Genomic DNA, 15,900 nt, shown 5'->3' with positions numbered 1-15,900 from the left:
CTTCTTCTTTTGAACAATCATAAGCTTTCCAATAATTTAGTCTGACATGATTGTTGAGCCCGGATTGATAAGCTATAGGCTACTCTTTGATAATAGGTAGCCTATCCGGGTATTTTTTAACGGTTCTCAACAGCCACCATAAAAACCTCTTCAGATAGCTCATCGATGCTTAAAAACCCACTGACACTCAACAGCCCGCCTTCGATTATATTTTTTCTTTCCAAATTTAGGCTACTCTCATCAATTTGAACCTTTCTTCCAGGTCCACCAATTTTTTGCTTTCTCTATAATGCAATATCAAAAGTCACCTCCCGACAGAATGAACTCCAGTCAACAACTGTCCGGTTTGAAATGCCAAACTCATTAATGATCACTACTTTTTTGTCCACAAATTTATTATGAAACCTATAAGTAGGCTATAATTTTCCATAACGGAAGTTTTGAATCTTCAAAAAAAGGTTCTTTGTCTAAGATTTACAAAATAACCACATATTTTCCTTTTTTTCTTGTTCTCAGATATGTACGCCTGTACGGTAATTTATTGCAATACCATTAATTATTTATAGCCGTCTATTTCAGAATTACACATCCATAATGTCATTTAACTTACATTCATCTCGACCATAAGCGGAACAAACTATAAGAAGCTTCAAAATCCCACATTCCATACACCTCATCAATTAACAATTTCCCGTCATCACTCCACTTTTTTAAATTTACCAAATTCACTTTTCCACCATCCATTTTTATCAATAAACTATTGACAACTTTTAATTTTAACAAATAACAACAAACTTTCATTTATTCCACAAACCACTCTCTGTCACAGACAGCACCGTATCGCGCATTCGTGAGCAACGGGTTTTTCCCGTTCCATTCAGTCAGATCTTTGAATGTAACGTTCTTTGTGATGATGGTTACCGAGCACTGTAACTGGAGCCAATCGTCATTCTATTTGATGAAGATATTATTATCCAATGATGATTTATCATTAAATTCAATATAATAATCAATATATTATCATTTTATTTTATAAAAAGAAGAGTACTTTTGAAAAAATATGATTAATAAAATATAACAGTTGTTATTTAACTGATGTTAAAAACACTATAACTAAGTCAGCATATTGTCATTTCAAAACAAAAACCGAACCCTCAACCTCCCATTTTACATTTAAAACATCAATAAACATAGGTATTTGGAAAACCTCTAATCCCTTCCAGCATATTGCAATTTCAAATCAAAATCCTAACCTATCTTTCCACCTTTGAAATATCAAAAAGCATAATTCTACCTGGACCCTAGCCCTTTCTAGCATATTGCAATTTTAAAGAAAAAACCTAACCTAACCTTATGGAAAATTATTAAATATAATCCAAAAAACCTAACCACTAACCCCCTAACCCCTTCACATTTAATAATTTAGATTTCAAAGCAAAATCATAACTTTACCAGGACCCTAGCCCTTTCTAGCATATTGCAATTTTAAAGCAAAAACCTAACCTAACCTTATGAAACATTATTAAATATAATCCAAAAAAACCTAACCACTAACCTCTAACCACTTCTCATTTAATATTTAGATTTCAAAGCAAAATCCTAACCCCTAACCTATCCTTTCACACTTGAAACATCAAAAAACATAACTCTAACTGCACCATAGCCCTTCTAGCATATTGCAATTTTAAAGCAAAAACCTAACCTATCCTAATAACACATTATTAAATATAACCTAAATAAACCTAACCTCCAACCCTTTCACATTCAATACTTTAGATTTATTCATCATCTTCAGAACAAAACATAAACATGTGGTTCATTACATGAACATATTCACAAACATGTGGTTCATTTCATGAACATATTCAGAAACATGTGGTTCAAAGCAAAATCCTAACCCCCTAACCTATCCTTTTACCTTTGAACATCAAAAAACATAACTCTACCTAGACCCTAGCCCCTTCTAGCATATTGCAATTTTAAAGCAAAAACCTAACCTATCCTAATAAAACATTATTAAATATAACCTGAATAAAAACTAACCCCTTTTCACATTTGTTGAACGATAGACAAGGATAGCAACACCATTGCAAATCATACACTACCATTATAACGTGGACCTCAAAATAGATACTCAAAGAATACTTTTGAATAACTATGTTTATAACTGTGACTGTTGCTGGCCGTTACTCTGTTTCTGAGACAAAGAGAAGCTGCTTTTATTCCACAATCAACAGTCAACACATGAGGACATGAGACAAAATCACTCTCGGTCTCAGACAGCACCGTATTGCGCATGCGCTAGTAACGGTTTTTTCCCATTCCATTCAGTGCAACAGGTTCATATGCCGGGCACGCCCGTCTCCGGACGATCAAGTATTCTATCCGAAGAGAATGGACTTTTCGAGTCGCATGAATTGGGAGTATCTTGAACTCAAAATATCCTGCAGCTAGCCGGAATTGGAAATATATGGAGCTCCGAATATGTTGACATGCGGAACTCCCAATTCCGCCTATAGTGAGGTCCAAGTTATAATGGCAGTGAAGTAAGATAGGAGAAAACGTTGCCAAGTCTCTCCATTTTGCCACTGACTGTACACAGCTGTAACTCAATTCATCCCATTGAATTTGATATACCGTAATAATAATTATCATTTCCTTGATAAAATAATCAATTTAATGTCAAATTGATCAAGAAAATATATTTTTCATAATTTGATTCAAAAATGTGCCTTCATGACTGAGATCAGATTTTTATTTTTATACAAACCTGAAATGGCGGCTTATTTAAAAAGCTGTGTTACAACAATCTGAATTCCAAAACAACAGAAATTGAGTTATTTGGTAGGTATTCTATTCCAATTTCCTTTAAAAATAATAGAAAAATGAAAATCCGATTCAAAAATAAGTCATTTCAATGGATTAATTCTGAAATAACTTTTCAATACTATTCATACCGGTACGAGTAGGTCTAACCACAGAATAATAACATAATTAATTATAGGAGTTTTCTCTGGTCTAACCTATACGGGTAGGCCAACTGAAGCATGGATGGAGTCAAAGTAAATATAAAATATTCTGGCAAGTGGACAGCATTGCAAAGCGAGAGAGAGATAGTGCTATCTGTTTTTTTTTTGTATGATAGAAAAGGGGGAACATCAACTGTTCAATGGTGAGTTCCAGATATTTCCGATTCCGCGGCCCTGGTTTTTCAGCAGCTTCTCTTTGTCACAGATACAGAGTAACGGCCAGCAACGGTCACAGTTATCACATGGTTATTCAAAAATATTCTTTGAGTATCTATAGTGAAGTCAACGTTATAATGGCAGGGTGTGATTTGTAATGGTGTTGCTATCCTTGTCTATCGTTCAACAAAGCAGATGGAGCTATCTCTTTCACGCATTGCGATGTTGCCACATCGTTTATCAGCAAATTAAAAATTCAACGAATTGACAAAATATTTTATCTCAATCATGAAAATTTATTATTACATCTTTGAAAAATATATTTCCTTGGCAAATATGATATGATTAACTATTTTCAACAATAATGAACAGTTGAATAATTCATCAGATATACCAGTTTCAGCTGTTTGGGTGGCAAGGCTGAGATCTGGCAACCCTTTTCTCCTATCTTCCTAAATTACCATTATAACGTGGGCCTTACTATACCAGATGATTGCATGCCAACAAGATTCAACTTGCCCATCATAAAATGGATATGTTTAGTTCTAGAGAATGAACCACATATTTATGTTTTGTTCTGAAGATGACGAATAAATCCAAAGTATTAAATGTGAAAGGGTGAGGGGTTAGGTTTTATATTGGTTATATTTAATAATGTTTCATAAGGATAGGTTAGGTTTTTGCTTTGAAGTTTCAATATGCTAGAAGGGGCTAGGGCCCAGGTGAAGTAATGTTTTTTGATTTTTCAATGATGAAAGGATAGTTTAGGGGTTTAGGATTTTGCTTTGAAATCTAAAGTATTAAATGTAAATGGGTTAGGGGTTGGTTTTTTTATGTTTTATCTAATAATGTTTCATAAGGGTTTGTGTTGATGTTTTGGTTTTTTCTTAGAAATTGCAATATACTAGAAAGGGCTATGGTCCAGGTAGAATTATGCTTTTTGATATTTTAAAGGTGAAAAGATAGATTAGGGGTTAGGATTTTGCTTTGAAATTGCAATGTGCTGGTAGAGATTGGAGGTTTCCACTAGGAGCTATGTTTTAAATGTAAAAGGGGAGATTAAGGGGTTGAGTTTTTGCTTTGAGATGGCAATATGCTGGCTTATTTATAGTGTTTTTCAACATCAGTTAAATAACAACCGTTATATTTTATTATTCAAAAGTACTCTTTCTTTTATTGAATAAAATAATAATATATTGATTATTATATTGAATTTAATGATAAATCCTCATTGGATAAAAAATGCATGGTTGCCTGTAAAGTCGGTATATGGGCGAAAGTTTTACGTGACAACAACTTTGAGTGGTGAAATAATTTTAATGTGAATATTCATTCGTATAGTAGGAAGAAGGATGAAATAATAGTAACAATTTAAAACATTTATTTATACAAAGAATTATATTGAAAACATTAATTTATACAAAGAATCTCGCACTGAACCACAACATTGTGATTACTACAACTAACAACATAACCTATTCACTTATGCATGATTATGTGATAATGCATTATTGTGATTACTACAACATAACCTATTCACTTATTCACCTAAGCAGGTGTAGTCGCAGGTGATTGCTTGCGGCGCCTGCGCAGGTTGACTGCTCCGTTTCACTCTCTCTCCAGGTGAATGGCTTCCGGTTGCTGCGGCGTTGCTTGCCACTGCTCCTATTCGTGCTCTTTCCAGACGACATTGTACCGAAACAAACGCTCTCACTCGCTCTCATTGTGAGCGCATAACGTGGGAACGTAACGCAGTTTCTTGAAGTGTCACCCGGCAAACCAATTTATAAGACGTTGTCACGTCAATAATATCTTCATCAAAATGGAATGAGATTGGCTCCAGTTACAGTGCTCGGTAACCATCATCACAAAGAACGTTACATTCAAAGAACTGGCTGAATGGAACGGGAAAAAACCGTTACCAACGCTTGCGCGATACGGTGCTGACTGAGACCGAGAGTGGTTTGTGGATTTTCCGGTGTACCGAAATATTCTTAAACGGTGTACTCACGTACGTTTGCCTCGGGTGAGCTTACGTGTATGGGCTTGTATTTGCCAGTGAACTCTAAACTAACTGGAACGGGCTGTCCAATGCTTAGCTACAACCAAAAGTGTGTAAGGCGGAGTGAGTGAGACAGACACACCGTGTGGGATTCCCTTCTCTCTCGAACTCATACATTCAAGCAGGCTGTTGCAGCTCTTGAGTACGATTTTTCATTTTTAAAGTTTAAAAACGGATTTGAATGAGTATTAGGGCTATCAGTATTAGATCACAACCTTTTCTCTTAAATATTGTGATGTATTTGTAGTGAAATGCGTAGAATTGAATAAAAATACGACCGAAAAATGGCGATGTATTGTGTTGCATTTGGATGCAAGAATGGGCATGTTAAAGGAAATGAAATACCATTTCACAGGTAAGTCAAACATTTTTATTCTGTTAATTAATTTGAAGAAATCCTTTTGTTTCACATACATTTCCAATACTTCTTTCTATATTGATCAGTTTATTTGACCAAAAATAAAACAACAAATTTGGTTATATTCCTAGTAGTATAACCGTACTGTGATAGTTTCTATGTTTATTGAAAATTTCGGCCTACTTTATAGCATCTAAAATAAAAAACATAGTTGAAGAACAAATTAATCCTTATTCAAAAAAGAATAAATAATATCTGATGCAGAAATTGTGAATGTTTCCCTACAAAGACTATCATTCATTTTATCACACATTCTATGTATGATGTAATTTATGGATATAAATTTGGTGTTAAGCATCAGCATATAAAATATAGTATATTTATCATAATATTTGTATACGCTATATATGTAGGTACAGTAGGCATATCATACATTTTATGTATAATGTATAATATAAATTTAGTGTAAGTAGCAGCATATAATACTAATAGAATCTGATAGTATATACTATAATCTAATAGAATCTATAAGTAGAAAAAAAAAAACATCCAATGAATTTTGTGTAAACACAGCTTTACAATAATGATTAATAATTCTGTGTTATCATCATGAGATGACATAATTTATTTTAGGTACCTACTTTTATTTTGAAAAATATGATATTGCAAATAAATTTAATAATCGTTCAATTTACAATTATAAAATAATTTTATGTGTATAATTATATGTTGTATTATTGTTTATATAATTTATAATTATAAAATAATTATCATTTAGCTATTTTACTGTTTGCTTATCATATGGTCATAATTAAATAGGCTACAAATTGATATAATGTTTCTTCATAGATTTCTTTGCATCATTTCTGAAACTTCCACACTGATTTGAAATGTTATCAGAATACCTAGTATATTGCTATCATTACATAATTTAATAATCCTGTGTTATTGAATCATCATAATTTATTTTATTTACCTACCTTTATTGTGAAAAATATGAGATTGGACTATGAGCCTGTTTTTTATTCCCAATCATTTCTGACAGTTTATATTGTCCTTGTTGAATAAATAAAATAAATAAATAATACGCTTCTTAAATCTGGCTCAAAGTTATTCCATGCTTTGAAAAGTTGACAATACTAAAACTACTGCGTCACAAATAAAAATTTCTTCTTAATTAATCCAACCTTTCATTTTTTGCTCTCAAAAGTTAACAATGAACTGCTTTATAAAGGAAAAATAACGCTTCCGTGGAATAAGACATACAATATAGAAATAAATAGAAATTGAGACTGTGCAATGCATTCTCCCATAAGAGCCAATGCGTAACAAAATGAACGAATCCCACAGCAATGCGGGTTGCCTATCTTTACCAGCTGCCTCACTTTTTTTGTGTTGCTAGTTCTTTCCAGTTAGTTTTAGAGTTCACTGGCATTTGCACGTCTGGACACTGTTCGCTGAGGCATGTGGGTGAACCGGAACCCTGTCGGTATTTTGGCGTGCTCAAAGGCGCCTCGGGTGAGCATTGAACGTGTGGACGCGATTTTGCCATACGGGTGAGGCAAAACGTAAACATTGAAGGCGTCATAACCTAATTCCAATGAATTAGGTTAATGAATGACAAATCAAATTGTGATCCAATAACTAATTGTAAATTGTGGGATTTTTGTAATTTTGTAGGATATGTGGATTGTCAAATATTAAAATAGGAACAAGCATGGAGTATATAATTTGTATCATGATTAACAAATTTAGAACTGCATAATTTAAGTGAAAATAGCTTCTCTACAGAGTTCCTACAAAAAAAGTTTAGCTCACATATTATTATCTCACTGTGGCTATCAAATCATCTTGTGTTTGTTTTATGTTATCAATCAGAGTTGGTAATTAAAATTGTAATCTTCAATATGATATTATAATATAATATGTTTAGATAGCTAGGTTATTATCCATATCATGTGTATGAGCAGAGTTAGTTTAAAATGGGCAGCAATTCAGTATTTGATTCAATTTATGGCTAATTTCGTTGAAGAAGACTGTCAATTTTGTAGGACAGTGATGGTCCCTTGCAGTCATTTGAAAATACCGAGTGATCAAAAAGTCTCTCCGCAGTAGCTGCATGGTGGCATATTGCGTTCTGTTTAGAAACCCATTTGACAAGTGACTCCCCCTTGTAAATGGGTTAGGGGTTGGGTTTTTTCATGTTATATTTAATAATGTTTCATAAGGGTTTGTGTTGATGTTTTTTATCTCAGACAGCGTCAGTGCATGTAGCTCTTGTACCCAGAATGATAGTGCATAATGGAATGGTCCCTTGCAGTCATTTGAAAATACCGAGTGATCAAAAAGTCTCCCCGCAGTAGCAGCGTGGTGGCATATTGCATTCTGTTTAAAAACCCATTTGACAAGTGACTCCCCCTTGTAAATGGGTTAGGGGTTAGGTTTTGGAATGGAATGGTCCCTTGCAGTCATTTGAAAATACCGAGTGATCAAAAAGTCTCTCAGCAGTAGCAATAGCTGCATGGTGGCATATTGCGTTCTGTTTAGAAACCCATTTGACAAGTAGTGACTCCCCCTTGTAAATGGGTTAGGGGTTAGGTTTTTCATGTTATATTTAATAATGTTTCATAAGGGTTTGTGTTGATGTTTTTTATCTCAGACAGTGTCAGTGCGTATAGCTGCGTGGTGGCATATTGTGTATGTTCTGTGTACAGTAAATTGTTCCAGTTCCAATCGTAAATTGTTCCATCACGTGACTAGTGCAAAATGTTCCCATGGAACACCATTTCAAAATCGTTGGTTCAAGCTTTTGGCGCGCTCATATAAAGTTGATTTACAATAAACTGTGTCGTTTACTAGCTGCGTGAATGAAGAAAGGCTGTTTTACAAACCTACCATCTAGAAAAGTGTAAATTTCTTTCATTTCATTACTCTCAAATTTTTTATCAAAAAAAAATCATTTTATGAATGGTTATCAAACATCATATTGTTGGTTATGTATTCTATGGTAAACAAACTATCAGCGCATGCGCAGAGAAGCAAGCAGACTACAATTATAATCGACCAATCAGATCTCAGAAAGTTGGAACCTGTTGGAACTGTACCAGGTCGGACAATTTACCACACTTCGACTGTGGGGCAGAAAGTTGGAGCTGGAACAGGATTCTGGAACAGAACCTGTCAAAATTCCTCCCATGGAACGTGGAACTTTTCACTTTGTAAATTGTGAATTGGACAATTTACCACATTCTATGTACACAGAACGGGCCCATTGTTTTCTGGTTAGAGCCACTGTTAGTGGTTAGAGCCACACGGTACATTATTACCGTGACTTTATTGTCAGTGTTGAAATGCTAACAATTGAAGAACATGTTTTTTTAATCGAACAAGTGTTTAAAGCTGGTGATAAATACACAGAATCAGTTTGTCAGTTATTCACTACAGTTTTACCTGAGACAAATATCCCACATCATGATACTGTGCAAGACTTGATTGTGAGATTTCGAAGTACGGGTTCAGTGGCAGATGCACCACGATGCAGTCGTCTTAGGCTAGCTACACACACATCGATTTTGGTTGTTCAATAAAAGGTCGTTCGAATTTTTATTGTATGACCAAAACTTGAAGTAGATTACAGACACATCGATTTTATAACGATTTTGATCGTGATCGTGCATTTTTAATGATTCGCATCAGCTGTTTGCCATCTTTTTGCTATGTGGTAGTGAAGCCGATGGAAAGCTGAATGTTCAAACAAAATCAGCTTTTCAAACACATCGATTTTGGTCGTTCGATAAAAAATCGAACATTCTGTTTTCTATAGTGGCGCAATGGAATGAATGGGTGATTACAAACACGTCGATCAACGATTTTTATTGTACGGACGTCGTGTAGCAGCCATTCTAGCCTCGACTATATACGACAGCCGTGTAGTGGTCGTGAATACAGAGGCGCATGTGATCAAAGCGGCAACTTAATTCGCATCAAATTTTATTCAAACGTCCAGCTCCCTCATTTTGCGTTATCACCATCTTCAGAAAAGGAATTTTCGAGGTTACACAGGGTGTTTCAGAAATCACTACAACTTTGATAATTCATAACAAATTATTCAAAAAATATAAAGAACTGTTTACAGTGTTGTTTTGAAGGAAAAACTTTAAATTTTCATTTTTAAGAGCTATATAGTGCTGAATTGCCTCATAACAAGTGCTAGTAGTAGTTAACCATAGACTGCTGAGCATATTTTGTAGTCTCGTGGTTTCCAAAGCTGCGTTTACACCAAAGTTATTAACAAAATGCTCATTTTCCGTCCTTATAGATCCTATTAGATTGAATAGAACTTGACAAACACATATGTTCATCATGTGTACGATAAGTTATGTTCAATCTTATACAATCTATACGGATGGAGAAATGAACATTTTGTTAATAACTTTGGTGTAAATGCAGCTTTAGAATTTGACATTTTGACTAAGCAAAATTTGTTTTCTACTATCTTCATCTGTATATAAGAAAGCGAAATAGAGCTCACTCACTCAACAACAAAACTAAGATTCAAAACCATGAAGTTCAAAGTTGATAGGTATGTTCAGTTGGCCCTCTAGGGGAGTACTAAGGACAAATTTCAAAAAAAATCCCAAAATTACAACCAGAATAGGCGATATTCCAGTGTTTTATTATTTTTTTGGGAAAAAAAGAATATATAATGTTGATATTTAGTAATAAATTTCAGATTTGGTATGAAACTGTTATATTAGAAAGACTTCAAGATAACGCCAAAGATACGAAAAAATCGGAGGTATTTTAGGGTTTTTCTGCGAGTCTCCTAAATTCATCTGCATTTACTTAACCGAGAACAAATGATCAGGAAATGGTCAAATTTAGGAACAGGTGTAAAAATTTAAACTTCCGAAGGAATTTGAAGTAACGTCAAATATAAGCCCCAAATCTACGTTTTCCAGCGTTTCTTGCCTTTTTCGAGAGCAGGCTGAGAGAAAACTTTCAAGTTATGTACAGTGGTTCAGCTAGAGTCATAGATTTTTTTGATGAGAACTCCAATATTTCGTCAGAGTTACATCAAAAATTCGTGTTCCTCCAGCGTTTTCAATCATCTTTCTGTTTTTTCCTCTCCTTTTTCAATAATTCATGTCTTTTTATTCTTCAAAAAGTATATTTACAAATTAATAGTGTTACAATAATTTAATAGATATAACCCCTGCGTGGATGATTCGTGTGTGTGCAGAGAGGAGTCGAAATAAATCAGATAGTGAAATATAGTGGTTTGAATAAAAGCAATTGTGATAACTACTTAAAGATAGCTTAGGAATCAGAGTTGAATATGACCAAAAATATATATATATTATGTATACATGATTACAGTGTAAGCATACAATATTAATAATAGCCAGCTCAATGGCCCTTGCAGGTTTTACTTCACAGTCATAACTTTATTTTATTTTATTAATAATTTCAAATCAGTTAAAATACACTGGTTTGAATGAAATGGATTGAGATACTAGAAGCATTTTCTCAGCTAGGATATAGAAATTTTATTTTGAGAGTACTCTAATATTTCGCCGGAGATACTAGAAAATGTTTTACATTTTCAGCGTATTTCTATATTATTAACATATTTTTCTATATTTCTTAACACTGACGTTACATACTTTATAATCATTCGTGATGGTGACGACGTGACAAGTTTATATACTTCCATATATGAATAACACGGATGTCAAATTAAGTAGCACTGGCCTCTGGAGCCTATACTGAGAGGCTGGGAGCTATTGTAAATATATCTGGAATACTTGACGTAGTTTTGCGAAATTACAACTTTTGATGACTGAGCATAACCATGAATGCCTAAATGCCTGGAAATCTAGGGTTAAATTGAAAATGACTCTTTTCACTTAAATCCAATGGATGTCAGTTAGATAATGTTGTTGTATACCATCTTAAATTAAGTGAAAATTTTATTATTTGTTATTCATACTTGGTATCAAAAACTGTTGTATTCTAAATCATTTATCCTTGGTTTTTTCTTATTTGATTCAGTAAGAACAGTTGTAATAGGTAATTTGTGTTCTAAGGCATTGGAAAGAGTTAAAGTCGATCGTAATGATGAAGTGAAAATGAAAGACCAAAATATATAATACAAAATAAAACGAAATTTTGATAAACATCACATAGTGCAGTCACTATCATTAAAAATTGGTCTTGCAATCTATATAGTAGCTCTGAATTATTAATTTATCGACCGAGGGAAGTGAGGTCTATGAGTTGAGTCGACGGATCTGCATTAATTTATCTTTATGTATATGTTTACATGTTTATATGCTCCACATTAACGGCGAAACGCGTGAATAGATTTTCATGAAATTTGACAGGTATGTTCCTTTTCAAATTGCGTGTCGACGTATATATGAGGTTTATGGAAGTTTTTCATTTCAAGGATAATATATAAGGAAAAGTAGCCTCTTCCATACACCAATAGGAAGGACTTCGCCCTCCTAGGTTTTTAATAGAGGCAGCGATTCAATTCAATTCAATATTAGAGTAAAAATCAGACTATAGGATTATTTATCATAAACGAGCTGTCAAGTGGATTATAAATTGCATGCAATGGTCTTCTTCTTCTTCTTCTTCTTACAAACAAGGATTAGGCTTTAACCTGTTCCGACTCACATCTAGCCAAATTATTCAAATAAACATAAAAAATCCTATTATTGCCACCGCTTGCGTGGTCTGCCAACATCTCTTTTGCCCACTGGCTGATAATTATAGACTTTAAATGGTATTCTTTCAGCTGACATTCTTTGAACATGCTCCCTCCATTGATGCCGATTCTCCATAACTCTTTCATTCATGCTGCAGATTTTCAATTCTTTCCTAATATCTTCATTCCTGAAATGATCTCTTCTGTCACATTCCTTGGTTCTTCGGAGAAATCTCATCTCGGCTGCCTGCACTTTACTTTCAAAGTGGCTTCGTAGTGACCCATGATTCACACCATAGAGGAGGACTGGAGCGGCCATTACCTTATAAAATTTCATAATTATATCTATTGCATAATTGCAATGATGCATGCAATTAATATCTGAATGTAACTTGGTAAAAAATCAGCTGTCGTGTGGACTATTAATTGCATTCTTTGAGGCATGCGATTGATAACTCGAAATAGCATAGTATTTTATCCTGACTTTTCCCTGCTTTCAACTCGGTAAGCTTTTTATGATAGTAGCATAGTTGTTTACAACAAATTATTGACATTGTCGGTACAACAACCCAAACAGCCATTAGTTTTTCACACACCAATATCTCGCCGACAGGACAGGACATAATTTACTCTGATTGACAGTATAAGAGGAGGCTGTGGTTAATAACTGCGCGAGGTCTACTGTTCACAGAACTACTAGTTTATTAGAACTAAAAAACTGAATGGAACGTTACGTGCGCATGCTCATTACGGTGCTGTCTTGGGATCAGATGGCCTTGTATCATTAAAACTATTTATTTCAAATTGCCATATGATCACTTTACTCAAACGTTCGATAAAAGATCGTATGAACAAATTCGATGTGTATGAAGTTGCCACTTTGATCACATGCGCCACTGTATTCATGACCACTGAACGACCACTACACGATGTCATGTTTGGTCGAGACAAAAGACGACCACTACACGACATCTGTACGATAAAAATCGTTGATCGATGTGTTTGTAATCACCCATCTATTTCATTGCGCTACCATTGGAATTTGGTCGTTCGATTTTTTATCGTATGACCAAAATCGATGTGTGTGTAGCTAGCCTTAGTGTTTTGTATGACGATAAAATACTTGACATTTCTGATAAGATGGCTATGAGTCTGAACAAGTCATTGAGAAAACTAGCGCTGAAAAGTGAGGTTAGTTACAGAAGAGCCCACACTGCTGTTAAGAAGAAATTAAAACTTTTTCCGTATAAAATAACAGCTGTTCAAGAATTAAAACCTACTGATCCTGGCAAGAGATTGGAGTATTGTGAATGGTTCAATAATTTCATTCAACAAAATGGAATCGATGTTCTTGATGAAACATTTTTCATCGATGAAGCATGGTTTCATTTATCTGGGTACATGAACTCACAAAATACTTGTTCATGGAATACTGGAAATCCATTCTGTATTCATGAGAAACCACTTCATTCTTCAAAAATTGGAGTTTGGATTGGAATTTCTAGATGTCAGATTGTTGGTCCCATATTTTTCAATGAAACAATAAACGCAAAATCCAAATAATGTATCTGTAATACAAAAATGTTACATTAAAAAAGGAGAAACATATTTCACTAAATCTAATACAATTTATTCTTGTTTAGATAAAAATATAGAAGAATTAGGATTAATAAAAACTAAAAATGTTATACCTCTAGTTTTAAAATGAAATTCTAATAAATTCTAATAAATGTTTATATTCTTCTTTTATAATTTTAATTTTATCTAAATAGGCTATTTAATTTTCTCTCTTAATTTCTATTTCTTCTAATTCTAGCAATCTTTTTCTTGTAGAAACTAAATATGCATTATTAATTAAATTTATTTCTTTTATTGTAAATGGATATAGTTTATTTGTAATATTTGTTCTTTTTTTTTAAAACTAGAGGTATAACATTTTAGTTTTTATTAATCCTAATTCTTCTATATTTTTATCTAAACAAGAATAAATTGTATTAGATTTAGTAAAAATATGTTTCTCCTTTTTTAATGTAACATTTTTGTATTACAGATACATTATTTGGATTTTCTAAATCTTCTATAAATTCTAAATAGTTAATTGGTAATAAATTAAAACTAAATGCAGATAATACATAATTAATAATTTTATTTCTTTCTTCTTGTATTAATGGTAATTTTATTTGTATTCCTGTTAATTTTCTTGTATTTTTATTTCCCCAATATGCATACTGTAATAAGTTTTTAGAAACAATACAACAACTATTAATAGATTATTGTTAATTTTGTCCACATTCTATGTATTGGAACACAATAAAATGGTGCATTTTCAAAATAATTTCTATTATTATCTAATAATTCTATACAATCTTTTAATGGATCAAATTCTTTAGTTTCTTGGAATTCTTTATTAAAATAATTATAAATAGTTGCTTCTAATCTTGTTATTCCATTTTCTTTAGCTAAATTAGATGTAAATGTTTCTTTTAATCTTTCATCTGGACAATTTAAAAATCTATAATATGGTTACCAAGTTGTTTATTTACTCCTGGACTTGTTATTTGGCATATAATTTATTATAAATTTTAACTCTAGAATTATTATTAATCCAAGTTAAACAATCTCTTCCAACAGTTTTATTATTATCCACAATTATATTATTACACTCTTTTTAAATTTATCTTGCATACAAAAATTAAAATTATTTATTAAAATAATTAATCATTTCTTGTTTATTAAAAATTCCTGCAAAATCTTGTGCTATATCAAAATCCAATAAATAATAATGTTCTTTTTTCAATTCTTCTAACATTTTTGGTAAATTAATTAATAATGTTTCTAATTCTACATCTGCTAATTCTATCTTATAAGGAATAACAACTGGTTTTTTATATTTTTTATTAATAATTTCTATATCTTGTTTTATAATTTGTTTAACTCCTTTAATTAAAAATTATTTTTAGAATTAGTGTTTAATAAATATGGAATTTTAGCTTTAACTCCATGTGCAGATAATTTAAAATGAGAAAATCTAGATCTTAATAAACTATTAAAAGATCCACAAGCTTCTTTTTTTACTAAAAATTTTCCATTTTTCAAATCTCCTGTACAATCTATAAAATCTATTATTTTTACTAACATAATATTGTCACAAAATTGTTTAGTAATTGGTATAAATTTTTCTAATTTTGGTTCTTCTTCTACATAATTAATATCTCCAATATTTGTAACTAAATTATTATTATTCAATTTTCTAAAAGTAACCATAATCCAAATCTTTCATTTGTTGGTTTAATTTTATTACCAAGTAATTTTGTAATAGAATATTTAGAAGTAGCATTATTTTTATTTTCAGCTTCCATTTATTATAAAAAAATTAGAGGTTTTATAAATGTAGCTAAAATAATAATTTATAAAAAGTAAAAATAATTTGTGTTTGATTCTAAATAACTAAAAATATAGATTTCTATTATTTGAGAAATTTTCAAAATCAACATAATAATTTGTAAATAATATATAAATTTTATAAGAAATAAAAGTAGCTGAAACTAGGTAGCTGAAAGTAAAGTGCTGTGCAAATCTT

At 32.3% G+C, this 15,900-nt stretch overlaps 1 protein-coding gene across 2 annotated transcripts in view; it reads right to left on the bottom strand.

The window, feature by feature from the left end:
• Nucleotides 1-811, bottom strand: part of LOC111049293 (regucalcin) — a 30,944-nt gene extending 30,133 nt beyond the window's left edge. For both annotated transcript variants that reach the window (XM_039441805.1, XM_039441800.1), the window contains exon 1: nucleotides 611-811. In XM_039441805.1, the coding sequence (XP_039297739.1) occupies nucleotides 611-612 (2 nt within the window). In that variant the 5' untranslated portion in view covers nucleotides 613-811. The remainder of the gene's footprint in view (nucleotides 1-610) is intronic.
• Nucleotides 812-15,900: the final 15,089 nt, after the last annotated feature.

This window comes from Nilaparvata lugens, chromosome 1 (genome assembly GCF_014356525.2).
Source record: "Nilaparvata lugens isolate BPH chromosome 1, ASM1435652v1, whole genome shotgun sequence".
Taxonomy (NCBI): domain Eukaryota; kingdom Metazoa; phylum Arthropoda; class Insecta; order Hemiptera; family Delphacidae; genus Nilaparvata; species Nilaparvata lugens.
Note: the sequence above shows the minus strand (reverse complement) of the source record. Positions and strands in the feature narration are given on the sequence as shown.